Raw genomic sequence first — 15243 nt, forward strand, 5'->3', positions numbered from 1 at the left:
GTCTCTTTTCCAGCCAAACCAAAAAATTTCCATTTTTCCTAACATGCCAAGGAAGATCGTCATTTGTCTTAATATCTGATATTAAGCAATAAACAACATGGGAGCTACAGATAAGCAAGATACTTCTCTATTAAAGGACAAGCTATGCCCAGACTTGGGGTAGGAGGGTACAATTTACAATCACTATTTTATCACCTCCCAATCAGCAGCAGCCATCAATATTATACCAACTTTCAGTTTCCATTTAAACTTCCTTTGCTTCCCTTGGATGAATAAATGGGGTATCTTTATAAAACACTGCTATGCCTGAGCACCTTCCAAGCAGAGCACGTTCATCCAAAGGGCAGCAAAATATTCTACTGGTGCCAAAAATCTTGAATACAATCTGGGGTGTGCTGTAAAGTTTATATTTAATAGTGGGAAATACTCAACAATACTCCCAAATACATGCTCCCCCCCCCCCACACACACACGCATACACCCAGGCTTTTCAAAAAATCTCTCTTCCCTAAGAAGACAGCCCTTGCAAAATATAGTTTGCTGACCACATACATTTGCTGGGTCATGGATCAGTGGTTTTCATGGGAGAGTTTCTCTTTCGTGCCTATTAATTCATTCAACTCATTTCTGTCATTAATCAGAAGCAAAATACATGTTCCCTCGAGGGCCCAATGGTTTTCACAGGAAATATATTCAGCTCTTGAGTTTTTTACAGGGTCTACGGAGAAGTGTACACAAGCAATCCACAGAGACAAAGATCAGCAACTTCACTTCACATACTTCTCTCTATTCAAGGTAGATTAGAGTCTAAATTTTCTTAAGATTCTATGAGGTATACATCTTTGCAATAGTCCATGAAAACTCAGCCTACTCAATGTTTTGGAACTAAATTAAACCTCTTTGCATTCACTAGATGTTCTGCCAGAAGAAATCTTTGTATTTTTTCAAGGTAGATAAACAAAATGTTTCCCTCTAAAGCAAGCCTTGTTTAAAGCCACATTGAACAGTTTAATGATACATATTTCTACCAGATGTCCTTTCCCAAAATCATCTGGATTTTTTAGACTATTTATCACTATGCTCTCTGCCAGAAACTCTTGCAGTGAAACCTATTTATTCAGAAAAGAGTTTCATCTTTCTCATCTATTAAATCTGAATAGATCAGAAACTGATTTGATTAATTCAGTAGCTAGTTCTGTGCTCCAGAGCTAGATATTTGCTGCTCTAGCATCTGGGTAAATGTAATCCAGGAAAGTGGTAACTCGGGTCCTCACAGCAGCTGAATCCCTGCAGTAAGTATGGCTCTTCGCGTTCTTTAGAAGCCAAACCACAGAATTTAGGGATGGTCCTCTGACTTCGCTCAAGGCCAAACGTTTTTTTCACATGTTTCTAACAGACTTGGGTGGATCTGCATATATTTATGTCCACAGTGCAGCCTGGCACCTACTTAAGTGGCTGCTCAGAAGATGTTATGATCTTGTAGACCTTTATTAGTCTTTATGTCAGTCAGAATTACTTACTTGCCTTTCAGCAGCACATATGGTTTAAGACAAATACAGTAGCTATTTCCTCTTTCCAGTCAAGCCTAAAATCCCCATTCTGACACTGGCACTGTGCACCTCTCAGCACTTCCAACCCGAGAACACTATACGATGTCTCAATGGAAGGTGCCTGCCAGCCAACACAGTCCGATACTGCCTGTTTAAAATGGACAATGTTTCCTTTAAAGACCAATTTCACCTTCTATCCATCTTTGTTTCTGGTCACTGCCTAACAAGTCTCCTTTCTAGTGCCCAGAAATCCCTCCAGTTTTACTCCTGGAGGGATTTCACATCTTCCCATCACTTTTTAAAACAAAACAAAACAAAACAAAACAAAACTTTAAAAACCCCAAAAATTAAAAAAGAAAAAATTTTAAAAACAGAACAAAAAAATTAAAAATTAAAAAATTACATATATGCCATATAGTTAAACTGAGGACAAATTTTCTATTTTCTTTCTGTATTTCTTTTGCCCTTTCTCTCTTATCTCACCGGGAATAAACAGATTAGTATACACATGATTGATGATACAGCAGAATATCAGTTTTTAAACATTAAAAAATACACTTCCTTATATTTAAGCCCTTAAATTTATATGGGCACAAATGCACAAGTAGTAAGCTTTCTTTGTAGACCACATTTTTACTTTGAGATTGCAGATATTATTTCGAAATTGTATTATCACGCTATTCACACTCTCATATGTGTGCAGTTTACATTTTCTCAACAATTTTATTTCTTACTATACACAAGGCACGGTGTTAGAAAAGATTGCAAATTCCAGGGCTGACAGCATGTTGGAAAGTATCCTAAATGAGAGATTTAGAAGTGGTGGTGATCATGGCAAATCAGAGAGCACACGCCTTATCTAAAAAAGAATGAAAAAAAGAAAAGAAAAAAGGAACGCAAATTCTGCTCTAGGAAATGTAGGCCCATATTAACAGATACAATAAATTACCAAGAGAAGCTAAAAATTGAAATCTTTTTATGAAATCTCCCAATATTCAAATATTAATATCTACATCAAATATTTTAAAACACTTTTTCAGTCAAATTAAACACAAGAACCAGCAGTTTGCAACTTCTAAAAAGCACAGTTGGGTGGTGGTGGATGGACCAGACCAGGCTGAGCCAGGATTCTAAGATGAGAGCACTCACAGGAAAAAGGCAGATTCAGCAGCAGGAGAGAGAAAAAAAGAGCTCAGGCTCAGCTCAGTATGCATAGGTAGCGGCTTTTTAACTTTGGCACTGGTGACCTTTGGGGCAAGATAATTGCTGTGGCGGGCTGTCCTTTTTATTGTGTTTAGGAGGATCCCTAGCTTCTACCCACTAGATTCCAGTAACATTTATCTCTCCTCCCTCATCCCCTGTTGTGACAACCAATATCTCTAGACATTGTCATATATCTCATCTCCTGAGAAGCAAAATTGTCCTGTGTCGAGAACCACTGGCATAGATTTTGGTGGTAAGAAGGGATGGAATTGGTGTCAGGGCAATGCATCCTGGGGTGGCAGGTGAGTAGTCTAATCAAGGTGGGAGCACAGAAGCATGGCGCCTGGGAGAAAGCAAAGGAGCAGAGCCATGGCAATGTGGTAACAGAGTCAGTTCTCTAGAGGCCTGGAAACCAAAGGTATGGCAATCCAAAACTGGAACCCAAGAGTCTATGGCCATGCCGCCCTGAACAAGCCCAATTCCATCTGATCTCAGAAGCTAAGCAGAGTCAGGCCTGGTTAGTACTTGGATGGGGGACCACCTAGGAAGACCAAGTGCTGTAGGAGTAAAAATAAATAAGTAAATAAAAATAAGGGATTGTAAGCTGACAAAGTCCTTGCAATCTGTGAAGTCAGCCAAGGGTAGTCTCACCTAAAAAAAAGAAAAAGAAAAAAACTGGAACCCGGGAACAAGGACTAGGAACAAAGCAATAACCCAGCTACCCAAATCAGAGGATGGAGTAGAAGTAGGACCATGAGTCAGGAAGACTGCCAAATTATTCTTTGAACTAGGAACATGGTTGAGTTCAAGTACAGGGTAGAGCACAGCTTAGAGGTAGGCGGTGAAAGACCCAAGCTGTGGGGATTAGAGCATTGATGAAGCAGAAACATAGGGATCTTCTAACCAGAGATGGCAGGAAGCAGGATGAGGGTCTTTTAACAGAGAGTTTACTCATCATTCGCTCTTCAGGACCAGGAACTTTGTCACAGCTTCAAAGAATAGCTCTCGTCCCAGGTGCTGATCTATTATTTTGCTTTTCTTATCAGGGTCCTTCTTAATAACTCTAATAGAAACCCAGTAAAGTTAGGAACTTGTCTGTGGCATTTTTTTTTTTTTCCTGGGGAAAAAAAGAGTTGTCCCAACTCTTACAGTCAATCTCCTGTATCAGTTGGGGGAGGGTTAAAGTAAGGGTCTCTGGAGAGGCCTCTGAGTAGCATTAAATCTTATGATTGCCTCCCTGGAACCAAGGGGCAAGTCGTTCACAGAGGCCAACTCGGAGTATCTATTTCTGTTTTAACGTACGATTTCCTCCTTCACTATTGAAAAGCTCAGAGTTTTCCAGAGTTTGCCTGTCCCGGGGGTCATATACTTGCAGCTGGGCTGAATGTTGTCCACGGCTATTTTGTTTTAAAACAGTAATTTAGAAGTTGGAAACTTTTCACATTAAAAATATAAATATCCAGCCATTCTTCAAAAACTCTGGCAAAACTAAGTGCTCATTTCCCACATGGAAACAATTGGCTAGAACTGACTAGCCGCCATTCACTGAAAGCAAGTCCACTGTTCTTCAGTTCACCCAAATCGCACTGTCTCCCGACCTGGGCTACTGCACCCATTAAAGCCACATGCCCCTGGGGACATTTAAATTATGAAATAAAGGGCAGGGAATGTTTAACTCTGCTAAAACAGTAGAGGTCCAGTATTATCACAACTCAAGATCTGCCCCTCATTTTCTTATAAAGCAGGAATTTTACCAGCCCAGCATAGTCAGTTCCAAAAGAACAACATCATATTCAGTATCCATGGTTAAAAAGGGTGTTCCTTAAATGCACTGGCTGTTTCCTCTGTGTGTGTGTGTGTGTGTGTGTTTTTAATGCCTACAGCACCTGGTCTTCCCAGGTAGTCTCCCATCCAAATACTAACCAGGCCCAACCCTGCTTAGCTTCCAAGATCAGACAGGATTAGGCTTGTTCAGGGTGGCATGGCTGCAGAGTGTTTCCTCTGCCTTGAACACTTACCTGAACATATCCACAAGACTAACTCCCTGACCTCGTTCAAGTCTTTGCTGTTGTCATCTTCTCAGTGAGCCCTTCTCTGACCACCTCACTGAAAAATTAAAATCAGCTCTCCCATTTCCTTTACCACGTTCACTCTTCCTCAGTTTTCTATAGCACTTACATTTTAACATGCTGTGCAATTTGCCTTTTCGTTGTTTACTTTTTATTATATATCTCCTCCCTCTAGATTCTAAAATCTAAGAGAGAAGGCCTAGTTGTCTTATTTAGTGAAGAATCCCAATCAGCTAGAATACTGCCTAACAAATGAGTACTCACTAAATGTTTTCTGAATGAGCACGTGACTGGGATTCAGGAATGGCGGTTTCTAGCTCTGGGTAAATGTTATAGATTGAATTGCGGCCCCCCAAAAAAGATGTGTTGAAGTCTTAACCCCCAGTACCTCACGATGTGACCTCATTTGGAAGTAAGGTCTTTGCAGAGCTCATCAAGTTAAAATGAGGTCATTAGGGTGGGTCTTAATCCAGTATGACTGGTGTCCCTATAAATAAGGGAAATTTGGACATAGATATATGCACACAGGGAAAACATCATGTGAAGATGAAGGCAGATATGTACAAGCCAAAGAGTTCCAAAGTTTGCCAACGAACACCCAGAATCTAGGCGTGAGGCATAAAACAAATTCTTTCTCACAGCCGTTAGAAGGAAACAATCCTGCCTAGAACTTGATTTCAAATTTCTCCAGACTTTGAGACAATAAATTTCTGTTATGTTATTTAGGGTATTATATTACAGCAGCCTTGGGAAACTAATACAGTTAGTCTCTAGAGTTTGGGTAAGTCTAAGTGGGGTTTGGAAACAATTAAATTTGGAGATGCATGTTAACTGTAAAGTAATATGTAAATAAGGTATAATTATTAAAGATTATGCCCTCAAGAGTTAACTGTGTCTGGGAAGGACAGGTGCTAATTCTGCCTCACTTCTCTCTTTTCTCTACCCCACCCTGACGCCTCACCATCACCACCACAGAAAAACATCTGCGCTAAACTGTAGGGGAATTCCTAGCTTATATTTCCCATGAAGGAGTCAGCTGAGCTCCTCTTGAAGATCCTTCTCCAAGCGTGAACTGGTCCTTGCATCTTGTCAACATATCTGCTTTTGGGGGGATTAGTAATCTCTTTGGTACAGTTTTCTGTTTGAAGAGATTCTGTTCAAATAGATCACTTATCCTCAAGGTACCTCCCCATCCCCCAAGCAAACTGGGAAATGAGGGGTTGGCATCCTTCAGCAGCTCCTGTGATCATTCTGGCTCAGTAGGGTCAGTAATGACATTGGAAGTGGGAGGCCCCTGACTTTTTGTGAGAATAGTCATGTGTGCAATTAGGGGGTCTTCCATGGGCTTTGCTATTCTTGAGGAATAAATCAAAGTTCCTTCTCTTCACTGCTTAGAGTTTGGTAAGGTGATTTAGACCACCACCCAGGCAAAATTACTAATATCCTAAAAGAACAGGTCATAGGCACCAGGAAGGTAAGGGTGTCCTAGTACATAGGCAGAAAACCAAGACTGGGAGTTGGAGACTAGGCTGGAAAGGATTTGACACTGGGGAGCGCCAGCCATCAGAAGGAATAGAGAGAGCAGAGTAGGATCCCAGACCTGAAAGAATACAGCAGCAAGAAAGAAGCCAATTCTTGCTTACTTAAATATGACACATGAATGAAAGGACTTGATATCAAGGAACAAGTCAAGATCCTGGGGATATAGCTGTGGGTCAAGGTCAGAGAGAGTCTGGCAGCCACACTGACTTAGGCATTAACTCACAGACTCTCACCTGAGACTTTAAAATTACATTCAGTTCTGAACAGAATTCGTGGCAGAGGCAATCATTTATTAAGCACATGTTAGGCACCTGTGTCATGTTAAGACTTGTACGAGGCACTGTAAGGTACAGAGGTGATGGTCATTGTTTTCAAGGAGTTCACAGTTTGGCAGAGCAGAAACTAAAGATAAATCAATGACCATACAATGTATTAGGTACAATAAGAGTAGTATGACAGAATAGGGATTGTCTCGGTGTTTAAGACATCTGAGTTTAGGTCCTGACTCTCTAATTATAGGTCGTGTGATCCTAGACAAGTTGCTGGGCTTCTCCAAGCTTCAGTATCCTTTCTTGTAAATACGAATAATAATAGTACTTACCTACAACAAAAGTTATTATCGTAATTGGGAGAAGCTAATGTCAGAAAATGTTTCCAAGAAACATTTGAGCCAAATATTGAAAAATAAAGAGAAGCTGGCTGAGTGTGGGGTTTGGAGGATGCTGGTGAATTTAATTCATTTTTAATTATGCCCTGCCAGATTTCCTCAAGCAATTTTCGGTAGGATGATGAATTCAGTGTTTATCGACTGAGTGTGATTTGCCTGTGAGCAACATGAGATGTTTTCACCTCTTTATTCTAATCCTACTAAAACCCCAAATCTTATACATTTGCCCCATTAATGATTGTAACTCCATGAAATGAATATAACTATTAATATTTTTTTCTATTTAATTTTAAATACTAACAATAAGGAATAACATAAAATAAAATTGATAAAGCTAAAATTGGACCCAGTAAACTTTATGTTGATTGAAATAGACATTTAAGTCTTAACCCCGGAAAACTGTCCTTTGTAGGGGGGCCACAAAAAAAATTTAATTTGGGTGAAATCATAATAAATAAAATTTGGTATGGACAAAAATAAAGAGTAAAACTGATTAGTAAATCAATTCTTCGGTGTAAATGTAGAAAATAATTAAATCGATTCAAAACAAAGGAATTTCAGTAAAATAAAAATTTAAATAAAACTTAATGCACTCTATAGGCAATTAATAGAGAAATTAAACAGCTATAGTCAAGTTTACTCTAAAAGATACCTTTTGATTGAAAAGCCTTCCACATTAATATAATACTGATGAACGTGTTTGCATTTATAAACACAGAATCAAAACATCCAAGGATGAAATACAGTGAGTAAAAATCTCTAGTGCTTTCCTATGACATCCAGGTGGATGGGCCAAGGAAATAGTTGGAACTCTATGTCTGGAGCTTAAGAAGTTAAGGTACCAATAGAGAGCTTAAGAAGTTAGGGTACAAATAGAGATTTTGAAGTCATCATCAGGTATTATTATTATTATTATTTTTGCATCTTCCATAAAATAATGCATAGGAAAAACCTAATAGATGCCTTTTGAATGTTAGATTCTCTCTAGTTAGCCCTTCAAACATTATGGACCAAGGAATCGAACCTGTAGAATCAGTCATTTTAACTTAACGCTTACTGAATACTTTACAAAACTGAACTCTCACGGCTTTGAGAAAAATCAGTGTGAAACTGAGGTCCCTAAGACTTGGATCCAGACTGTAATCACAAGTACTACTAAAAAATGTAGTATTTCTAGTTCATAAGATAACATATTTTTATCTTTATATTCTTTATTTGCTGAACATTTCTTGTTCTTTTCAAAATTCTTTTTAAATTTGCTCCTATAGATTTCCTCATTCTCCACCTCGCAAGGTCATGGAAGATCTAGAGGAAACATTGTTTGAAGAATTTGAGAACTACTCCTATTCCCTGGAATATTACTCCCCAGAGTCTGATTTGGAGGAGAAAGTCCCCCTCGGAGCCGTTCACTGGGTCTCTCTGGCGTTATACTGTGTAGCATTTGTTCTGGGTATTCCAGGAAATGCCATTGTCATTTGGTTCACAGGTTTCAAGTGGAAGAAGACAGTTACCACTCTCTGGTTTCTAAATCTGGCCGTTGCAGATTTCGTTTTTCTTCTTTTCCTTCCCTTGCATATCTCCTATGTGTCCATGAATTTCCACTGGCCCTTTGGCATCTGGTTGTGCAAGGCTAATTCCTTCATTGCCCAGTTGAACATGTTTGCCAGTGTTTTATTCCTAACCATGATCAGCCTGGACCGCTATATCCAGTTGATCCATCCTGTCGTATCTCATCGGCACCGCACCCTAAAGAACTCCCAGATTGTCATTATAGTCGTTTGGCTTTTGGCTTCTCTGATGGGTGGTCCTGCCCTATACTTCCGAGATACTGTAGAGCTCAATAATCACACTCTGTGCTATAACAATTTCCATGAGCATGATCCTGACATCAGTTTGATGAGGCACCATGTTCTGACCTGGGTGAAATGTATTTTTGGCTACCTCTTCCCTTTACTAACAATGAGCATTTGCTACTTGTGTCTCATCTTCAAGGTGAAGAAGCGAAGCATCCTAGTCTCCAGTAAGTACTCCTGGACCATCCTGGCTGTGGTCATGGCCTTTTTGGTTTGCTGGACTCCTTATCACCTGTTCAGCATTTGGGAGCTCACGATTCACTACAATAGCTCTTTCCACCAGGTGCTGCGGGCCGGAATCCCCCTCTCCACGGCCTTAGCATTCCTCAATAGTTGCTTGAACCCCATCCTTTATGTCCTAATTAGTAAGAAGTTCCAAGCACGCTTTCAGGCCTCGGTTGCTGAGATACTAAAGTACACATTGTGGGAAGTCAGCTGTTCTGGCACAGCGAGCGAACGGTTCAGGAACTCTGAAACCAAGAACCCGTGTCTCCTGGAAACAGCCCAGTGAATTACTTACTACTCTTCCACAAATCAGTTCAAGGCTTTTGTGTGGATCTCCTAACAGATGCAAATGCTTTCAGATTATTTGGTTCCAAGATACAGAGCTGACCATATCTTTTTATTGCTTTTGGTCAGTTTATTGGCATCGCATTATTGTGTGGATATAAAACTTAGGAAAGAGCTTCATTTTTTCCCTCCTGCAACCTAAATTATGTGTTGTTCTTGCTGATTATACCATAGTGGATTAATCAGTGCTATTGAGGCAATATCAGTTTGTACTTTTTAAATCTTAATAATATTTTAAAGTCTTAAATCTTAATATTAAATATATGACTAACTCACTTCAAAAATGGTAAAATAAGTTTGCTTAAGCTTACTTTAATTTTGCACAGGTAACCTAATAGATCCTAGAATGTTACATATGTACTTAATTATTTTTATTTCATGTAATCCTTGTATATATATAGCTTTATGAATTAAACTAATAGTTGCTCCTCTGGTAATTTAAAACATTGTTTCAGATGATTATTACTGCTTAGTAGACTGCCCTCAAATCCGGTTGCTTAAAACAACTGTTTATTACTATATATCTCACAATTCAGAGAGTCAGGAATTCAAACAAAGCACAGAAAAGAGGTTCCTCTCTCTGCTTTACAATGTCTGGAGCCCCAGAGGGACTAGGATGACCCAAATGGCTGAGGTTTCCAACAGCTGGTGGCTGGCTGAGCAGCAATCTTCCCTTCACTCCTCTTCTCTCCCTTTTCCCTTCCTCTTCTCTTCTCTCCTCTCCTGCCCCGACTCCCACCCCCTCTCCTTCTTTTCTCCGCTTTGTTCACACAGCTGTTGCAGCATGGCACCTCAGGGTAGCCAGATTTCTTGTATGGTTATTTAGAGTTCCAAGGGACCAAGATGGATGGTTTTAGTCCTCTTAACAGTGATGCCCAACACTGACACAGTATCACTTCCATTGGTCAAAGCAGTCACAGGCCAGCTCAGATTCAAGGAGGGGACACAGACCCTCCCTTTCGATGGGAATATGCTCCCATATTTAATCCTTCATGACATCAATTCAAATATAAGGGTTTTGGGGAAATTCTGGGTATGTGCAAGTATGTATAAGATTGCTATAAATTTAAAACACTGACGTTCAGGTAGTAAGACAAGCCAGCCCAATCTCAGAATCATTTCAGGAAAAGAAAGCATGTATAACTTATTGATATAATTCCATCTTTTATTTTTTATAACTATTTTTATATAGACACCAGTATAAGACCAAATAAAGCATACCTTAAAGTCAGGTACAAATCTGTTGCATTTTAGACTGTGATAATATTTTGACCTCTATTGATTTATCCCTTTAGGAAAAAGATGAGTATCTAAGATGTATACAGAACTGTGGTAGATAGATATTGTGAAGGATGCCAAGATGCATAAGGTACTTACAGTTTAGAAAGTGAAATTAAACTTGCATAAAAACAATCCTATAACAAGGCACACAGTAATAATTGCCATAAGAGAGCCAAAGAAAGTGTACATTGTTCAGAGGAAAGAGACGGCATCCATTGTGGAAGTAAAGGAACACTGGAAATCTATGTCCTTGCCTTCACAGTTCCCTAAAGATCCTGCTCCTGTCTCATGTCTGCTGGCATCGTCATCTTTTACGAATACAAACTCTGTTACTCACGGCAATTTTCGAAAAATGTATTTATCTTTTATAATTTCTCAATTTTATTTTGAAAATTGTGAGGAGAGCTGTGTTATTTCTTGAATCGATATATATATATTTTTAAATTTCATCTTTTAGTTTTTGGAAATGCTAATCTCAGATCATTTATTGGCTGTGTTCCCAGACTTCATGGCTTCTACCATATCCAGTATGGATTAAGGGAAGGCAGGGAGAGAAAGCCTCATTGTGAGTTCCCAGCCCTTTGTGCAGCCTTTAACCCTGCTCACTCCACTGCCAGGTTCTGAGATGTTTTACTCTGAGTTCCCCTTGATCCCTGAGGGACACACCCTGGGTTCCCAGAATTAGGAGACAAGCTGGAGGATCCAAGGTAGAAAAGAGAACTTCATGGGCTCATGCTGAGTTTGGGCAAACGGACTCCTCTCAAGGCTGTGTGAGAAAGAGGAAGGCTGAGGAGCAGGAAGGGGATTAAGCAGCCCAGGGCAGAAAGAAATTAATGGAGCAGGTGGTGTTCTGGAAGTTATATTTCAGGGCAGTGCTTCTTAACCTTTGTGAGTTAGAAACCCATGCAGAGCCATTTATCTCATTAGGCTCAGTATAGTATCTAGGGCCTGTGAGCTTTCCAAGAACCTATGAAAATATTTGAGATCTTAAAAAACATTATTGGCTCTAGGATACAAAAAAGAAACTTGAAAACTCAAAATTAATAAATACCTAATTATATGTTTATAAAATAAGTACTTTTTGTCAATTAGTCAATTGAAGTATTTAATAATTATATAAAAACTCATATTCAATATGGGATTTCAATGTTTCAATGTCCACTCATAAGGAGTGGAGCTTCCAAAAAAGAAAAATGCTTTAAGGAAGGTCTACAAAGGTCTTAGAGGAACTTCGAATTAATTTGAAAATCTAATCAAAGTTATGGGTCCTTTCTACAGGAAATGCTTTCAAATAAAATATCAGGGAGGCCTTAAACCTCAGGTTTAAGAACTCCTGTTTTGTGGCTTTTAAAATAGCTGATAGTGAGGATCTGACAGGAATCCACCAGTAGAAAATAATCATCAGTACAGGCACTTCCCAGCAGACATAGGAGTTAGTTTTGTTATTTTTATACTCAGTTTAAGGGAAGATCCAAGGAATAACGGAGGACACATGCTGGGACCCAGGATTGGGGACCCTAAGCCCCTCCCCTGGCCCCTAGAATCAGGTTAGTGAGGCTCTCCAGGGGTCTAATGACCAGGAGCAGAATGAATAATTGAAAACACCAAGGGATTGGAGGCAGAACAGACGCTACAGCCACTTGGGGAGGAAGGGAGGGAGCTCAGTGCCTAATTAGCAGGAGAGTAAAGAATCCTAGACACTCAGGAACTAGAGCATAGACCTAGAGACAGATCTGCCTCCTCCTCAAAGAAAGGAAGGTCTTAGGAATAGAGGGCAAGTCCCAGGGCCTCAGGAGGCAGGATACCTGAATTTGAATTATGGCTCCAACACATTATAGCTCTGTGACCTTGGCAAAATTAATTCAAATTTCTAGACCTCAGTTTTCCTCATCTGCACATTGGGCTTACAACAGAGCTACCTGCCATGTAAAATTATTGTAAAAATGAAATGAGTTGATGCAAATACTTATAGGGCTTTACCCAGAGCATTTAAAGCAGTGCTCAGCCCTATAAAATGCCTGATAAAAAATAACTAGTAGTATAACATTTACTCAATGAAACTCCTGGCATGTTCTGACTTAGTAAATGTTAGCTCCCTTCTCCCTCTTGAATGAACATAAAACTCTCGTTGGAAGAATTAGGGAACTACAGAGAGAACTTGAAAACAAGACAGTTTATAATACTATAAAAGAATATTCTGCGCTGGGAGGCTGCAAGTTGAAGAAGGGAGGATAAAAGACTTCCTGAAAGAGGTATTTGACGTGCATCTGGAAGAATGGCTAAAATTTTAACAAAGTACAGGTGAGGAAAGAGGTTATTTTACGTAGATGGAACAGCAAGAGCGAATGTACAGAGGCTGGAAAAATTGGGGTTGTGTCCAGAAAAAAGAGTAGTCCCATTTTATAGAGACAAGGTGCAGATAGTAGATTCAAAGTTGATGTCCGGCTTCATGAGTAATCCATAGTTCTTCAATATTCTTTCATATAGGCAGTAGTTATTTTGGGGATGAATATTTAAAAGTCTATGGACCCTTTCCTTTGATTTTTACTTTTCCTGAAAGCTATTCAGGCCAAAAGGACAGATTGTCATTTGGGACATTTCCTGAACCCAACTATTGTTATCATACAGAGTCTGTAATGAGAGAATGTTTATCAGTCTCAATTTCCATTTTAAGTTTAGACTTGTGATATTATCTTTTCATTCTCCCTAATTGAGGGTAGGAAGCCAGAGTTACATGGATGAAAAAGGATTGTCTAAATGAAGGGATAAAGAATTTTCCTCATTCTATTGCCAATACTTTACCTGGCTTATGAAGACCTGGGTTTGAGTTCTTTCTCTACCACTAGGTAAAAAATCAGGCAAGTCATCTTTCAGAGTCCGGTCTTATCTATACATGGTGATTAACAGCGTCTGTCTTTATCTCCTAGGCTTATAATAGAGTTCAAATTAGACAATTTGTGTGAGGCATGCATTTTTTAAAAAAAAAATATTCTAAGGAAAATAGTTGCCATTGCCAAATTGTATTTGTTTGGAAAAATATATATATACATGTCCCAAAACACTAATACAACTTTTCATATTTGTGTCTTTATCTAGAAGCCTACTTTTGATAGTAAGTCAAAATGCTATGTTGCTATAGCTTCCATTATTTTTTAAAATTATATTGAGCTTATAATATATTTCATTGAATAGATATGCCATAATTTATTCATTTTCATTTGTTAGGATTATAACAATCCTTTCATTTACCTGCTTCCAACTACACCATCTCCAGATTAGAGCTCTGCCTTTATCTTGTCCTTGTCTGGTTTGGAACCTTCAAGGCTCCCCACTGCCCTCATTGAATGAGCCAGCATATAATTCAAATGCTTCTACAAACTGGCCCTACCCTACCTAATCACAGTCACTGCAAATTCCAGCCAAACTGGTTGAATTGCCTTCTAAATGTCTATTCTCATTCCTGCCTTTATCATTCTACCTTTTACACCCTGCTGGAACATTCTAACAAACTGATCAAGGTCCATCCAGTATAAGCCCTAAGTTCTCTAAAAAGCTGTACTCAATTCTGAAGTTTTGAATTACTTGCTTAATCACAAAATGACTTTTATACTTAATGTGTGTTTAAACCACCTTCATATAGTAATTTTCTTAACTCTTTGTATTTTCACTGAATAAATCATTTTGAATTCCCACGCTGTGTCCAGCCTTTTGCTGGGGATGCTGAATATGAACATTAAACAAGGTTTCAGTTATTATAATCCATTGTGGGGTGTGCAAAAAAAGATGGTCTCTAATTTTTTGTCTCCTACTCTAAAGACACTGTATATACCTACCTACCTATGCCTTCTGAGTTTACTGTTTCAAAAAAAGCTCATCTGCAAATGTGAGTATTGTTCATAATAACAAAAAATTGAAAACGACCTAGAGATCCAATAAACAGCCAGGTTAAATATGATACAATGGATTATGTAACTGCTAAAAAATAAAGCTTTTTATGTACCGATAGAGAATATCCAAGATATAGATCATCTCCAGTATATCCAAGTCTATTTCTATGGGCAAGGCAAAATGCAGTTTGTGTTGCATACTGCAGTTACCCTATGTGTATGCTTAGACTAGTTCTGGAAAGACCTAAGACTCTGGTGATATTGGTTGTTTTTATAGAGGTGAATGGAGGCCTGGGGAATAGGTTGATTTCACTGTATAACCTCTTCAATTTTTAACTGTTAATGTATTATCTATTTTTCAAAATAAAGAAGATACTATTAAACACATTTTTTATTCAAGGCCGTGGAGTCAAGATTTTAAAGTCACATGCTTCATCATTTTACCTTTTTTTTTTTAAGTCATGAAACGACATTCACTCCTCAACTCTAGACAATGACAGTCTGACCACCAGTTAGACTTCAAGGAGGACTTCCAAACCATCATATCTTTTTAAGATTTACAGGATAGCTGTGGGTTTTTAACTCCTTTTACTTTTAATCATGAGTTTATTATTAACATTT

The 15243-nt window shown here is 38.8% G+C and overlaps 1 protein-coding gene and 2 pseudogenes across 4 annotated transcripts in view; 2 read left to right on the top strand and 1 right to left on the bottom strand.

Annotated features, from left to right (window-relative positions):
• The window catches only part of GPR1 (G protein-coupled receptor 1), a 41579-nt gene extending 29799 nt beyond the window's left edge, over nt 1-11780 (top strand). For all 4 annotated transcript variants that reach the window (XM_016135071.2, XM_016135072.2, XM_036237371.1 and 1 more), the window contains one exon: nt 8300-11780. In XM_016135071.2, the coding sequence (XP_015990557.2) occupies nt 8328-9395 (1068 nt within the window). In that variant the 5' untranslated portion in view covers nt 8300-8327 and the 3' untranslated portion in view covers nt 9396-11780. The remainder of the gene's footprint in view (nt 1-8299) is intronic.
• LOC118614140 lies at nt 3201-3319 on the top strand (annotated as a pseudogene).
• Nucleotides 4628-4746, bottom strand: LOC118614413 (annotated as a pseudogene).
• Nucleotides 11781-15243: the final 3463 nt, after the last annotated feature.

This window comes from Rousettus aegyptiacus, unplaced genomic scaffold (assembly GCF_014176215.1).
Source record: "Rousettus aegyptiacus isolate mRouAeg1 unplaced genomic scaffold, mRouAeg1.p scaffold_m13_p_2, whole genome shotgun sequence".
NCBI classification, from domain to species: Eukaryota; Metazoa; Chordata; class Mammalia; order Chiroptera; family Pteropodidae; genus Rousettus; species Rousettus aegyptiacus.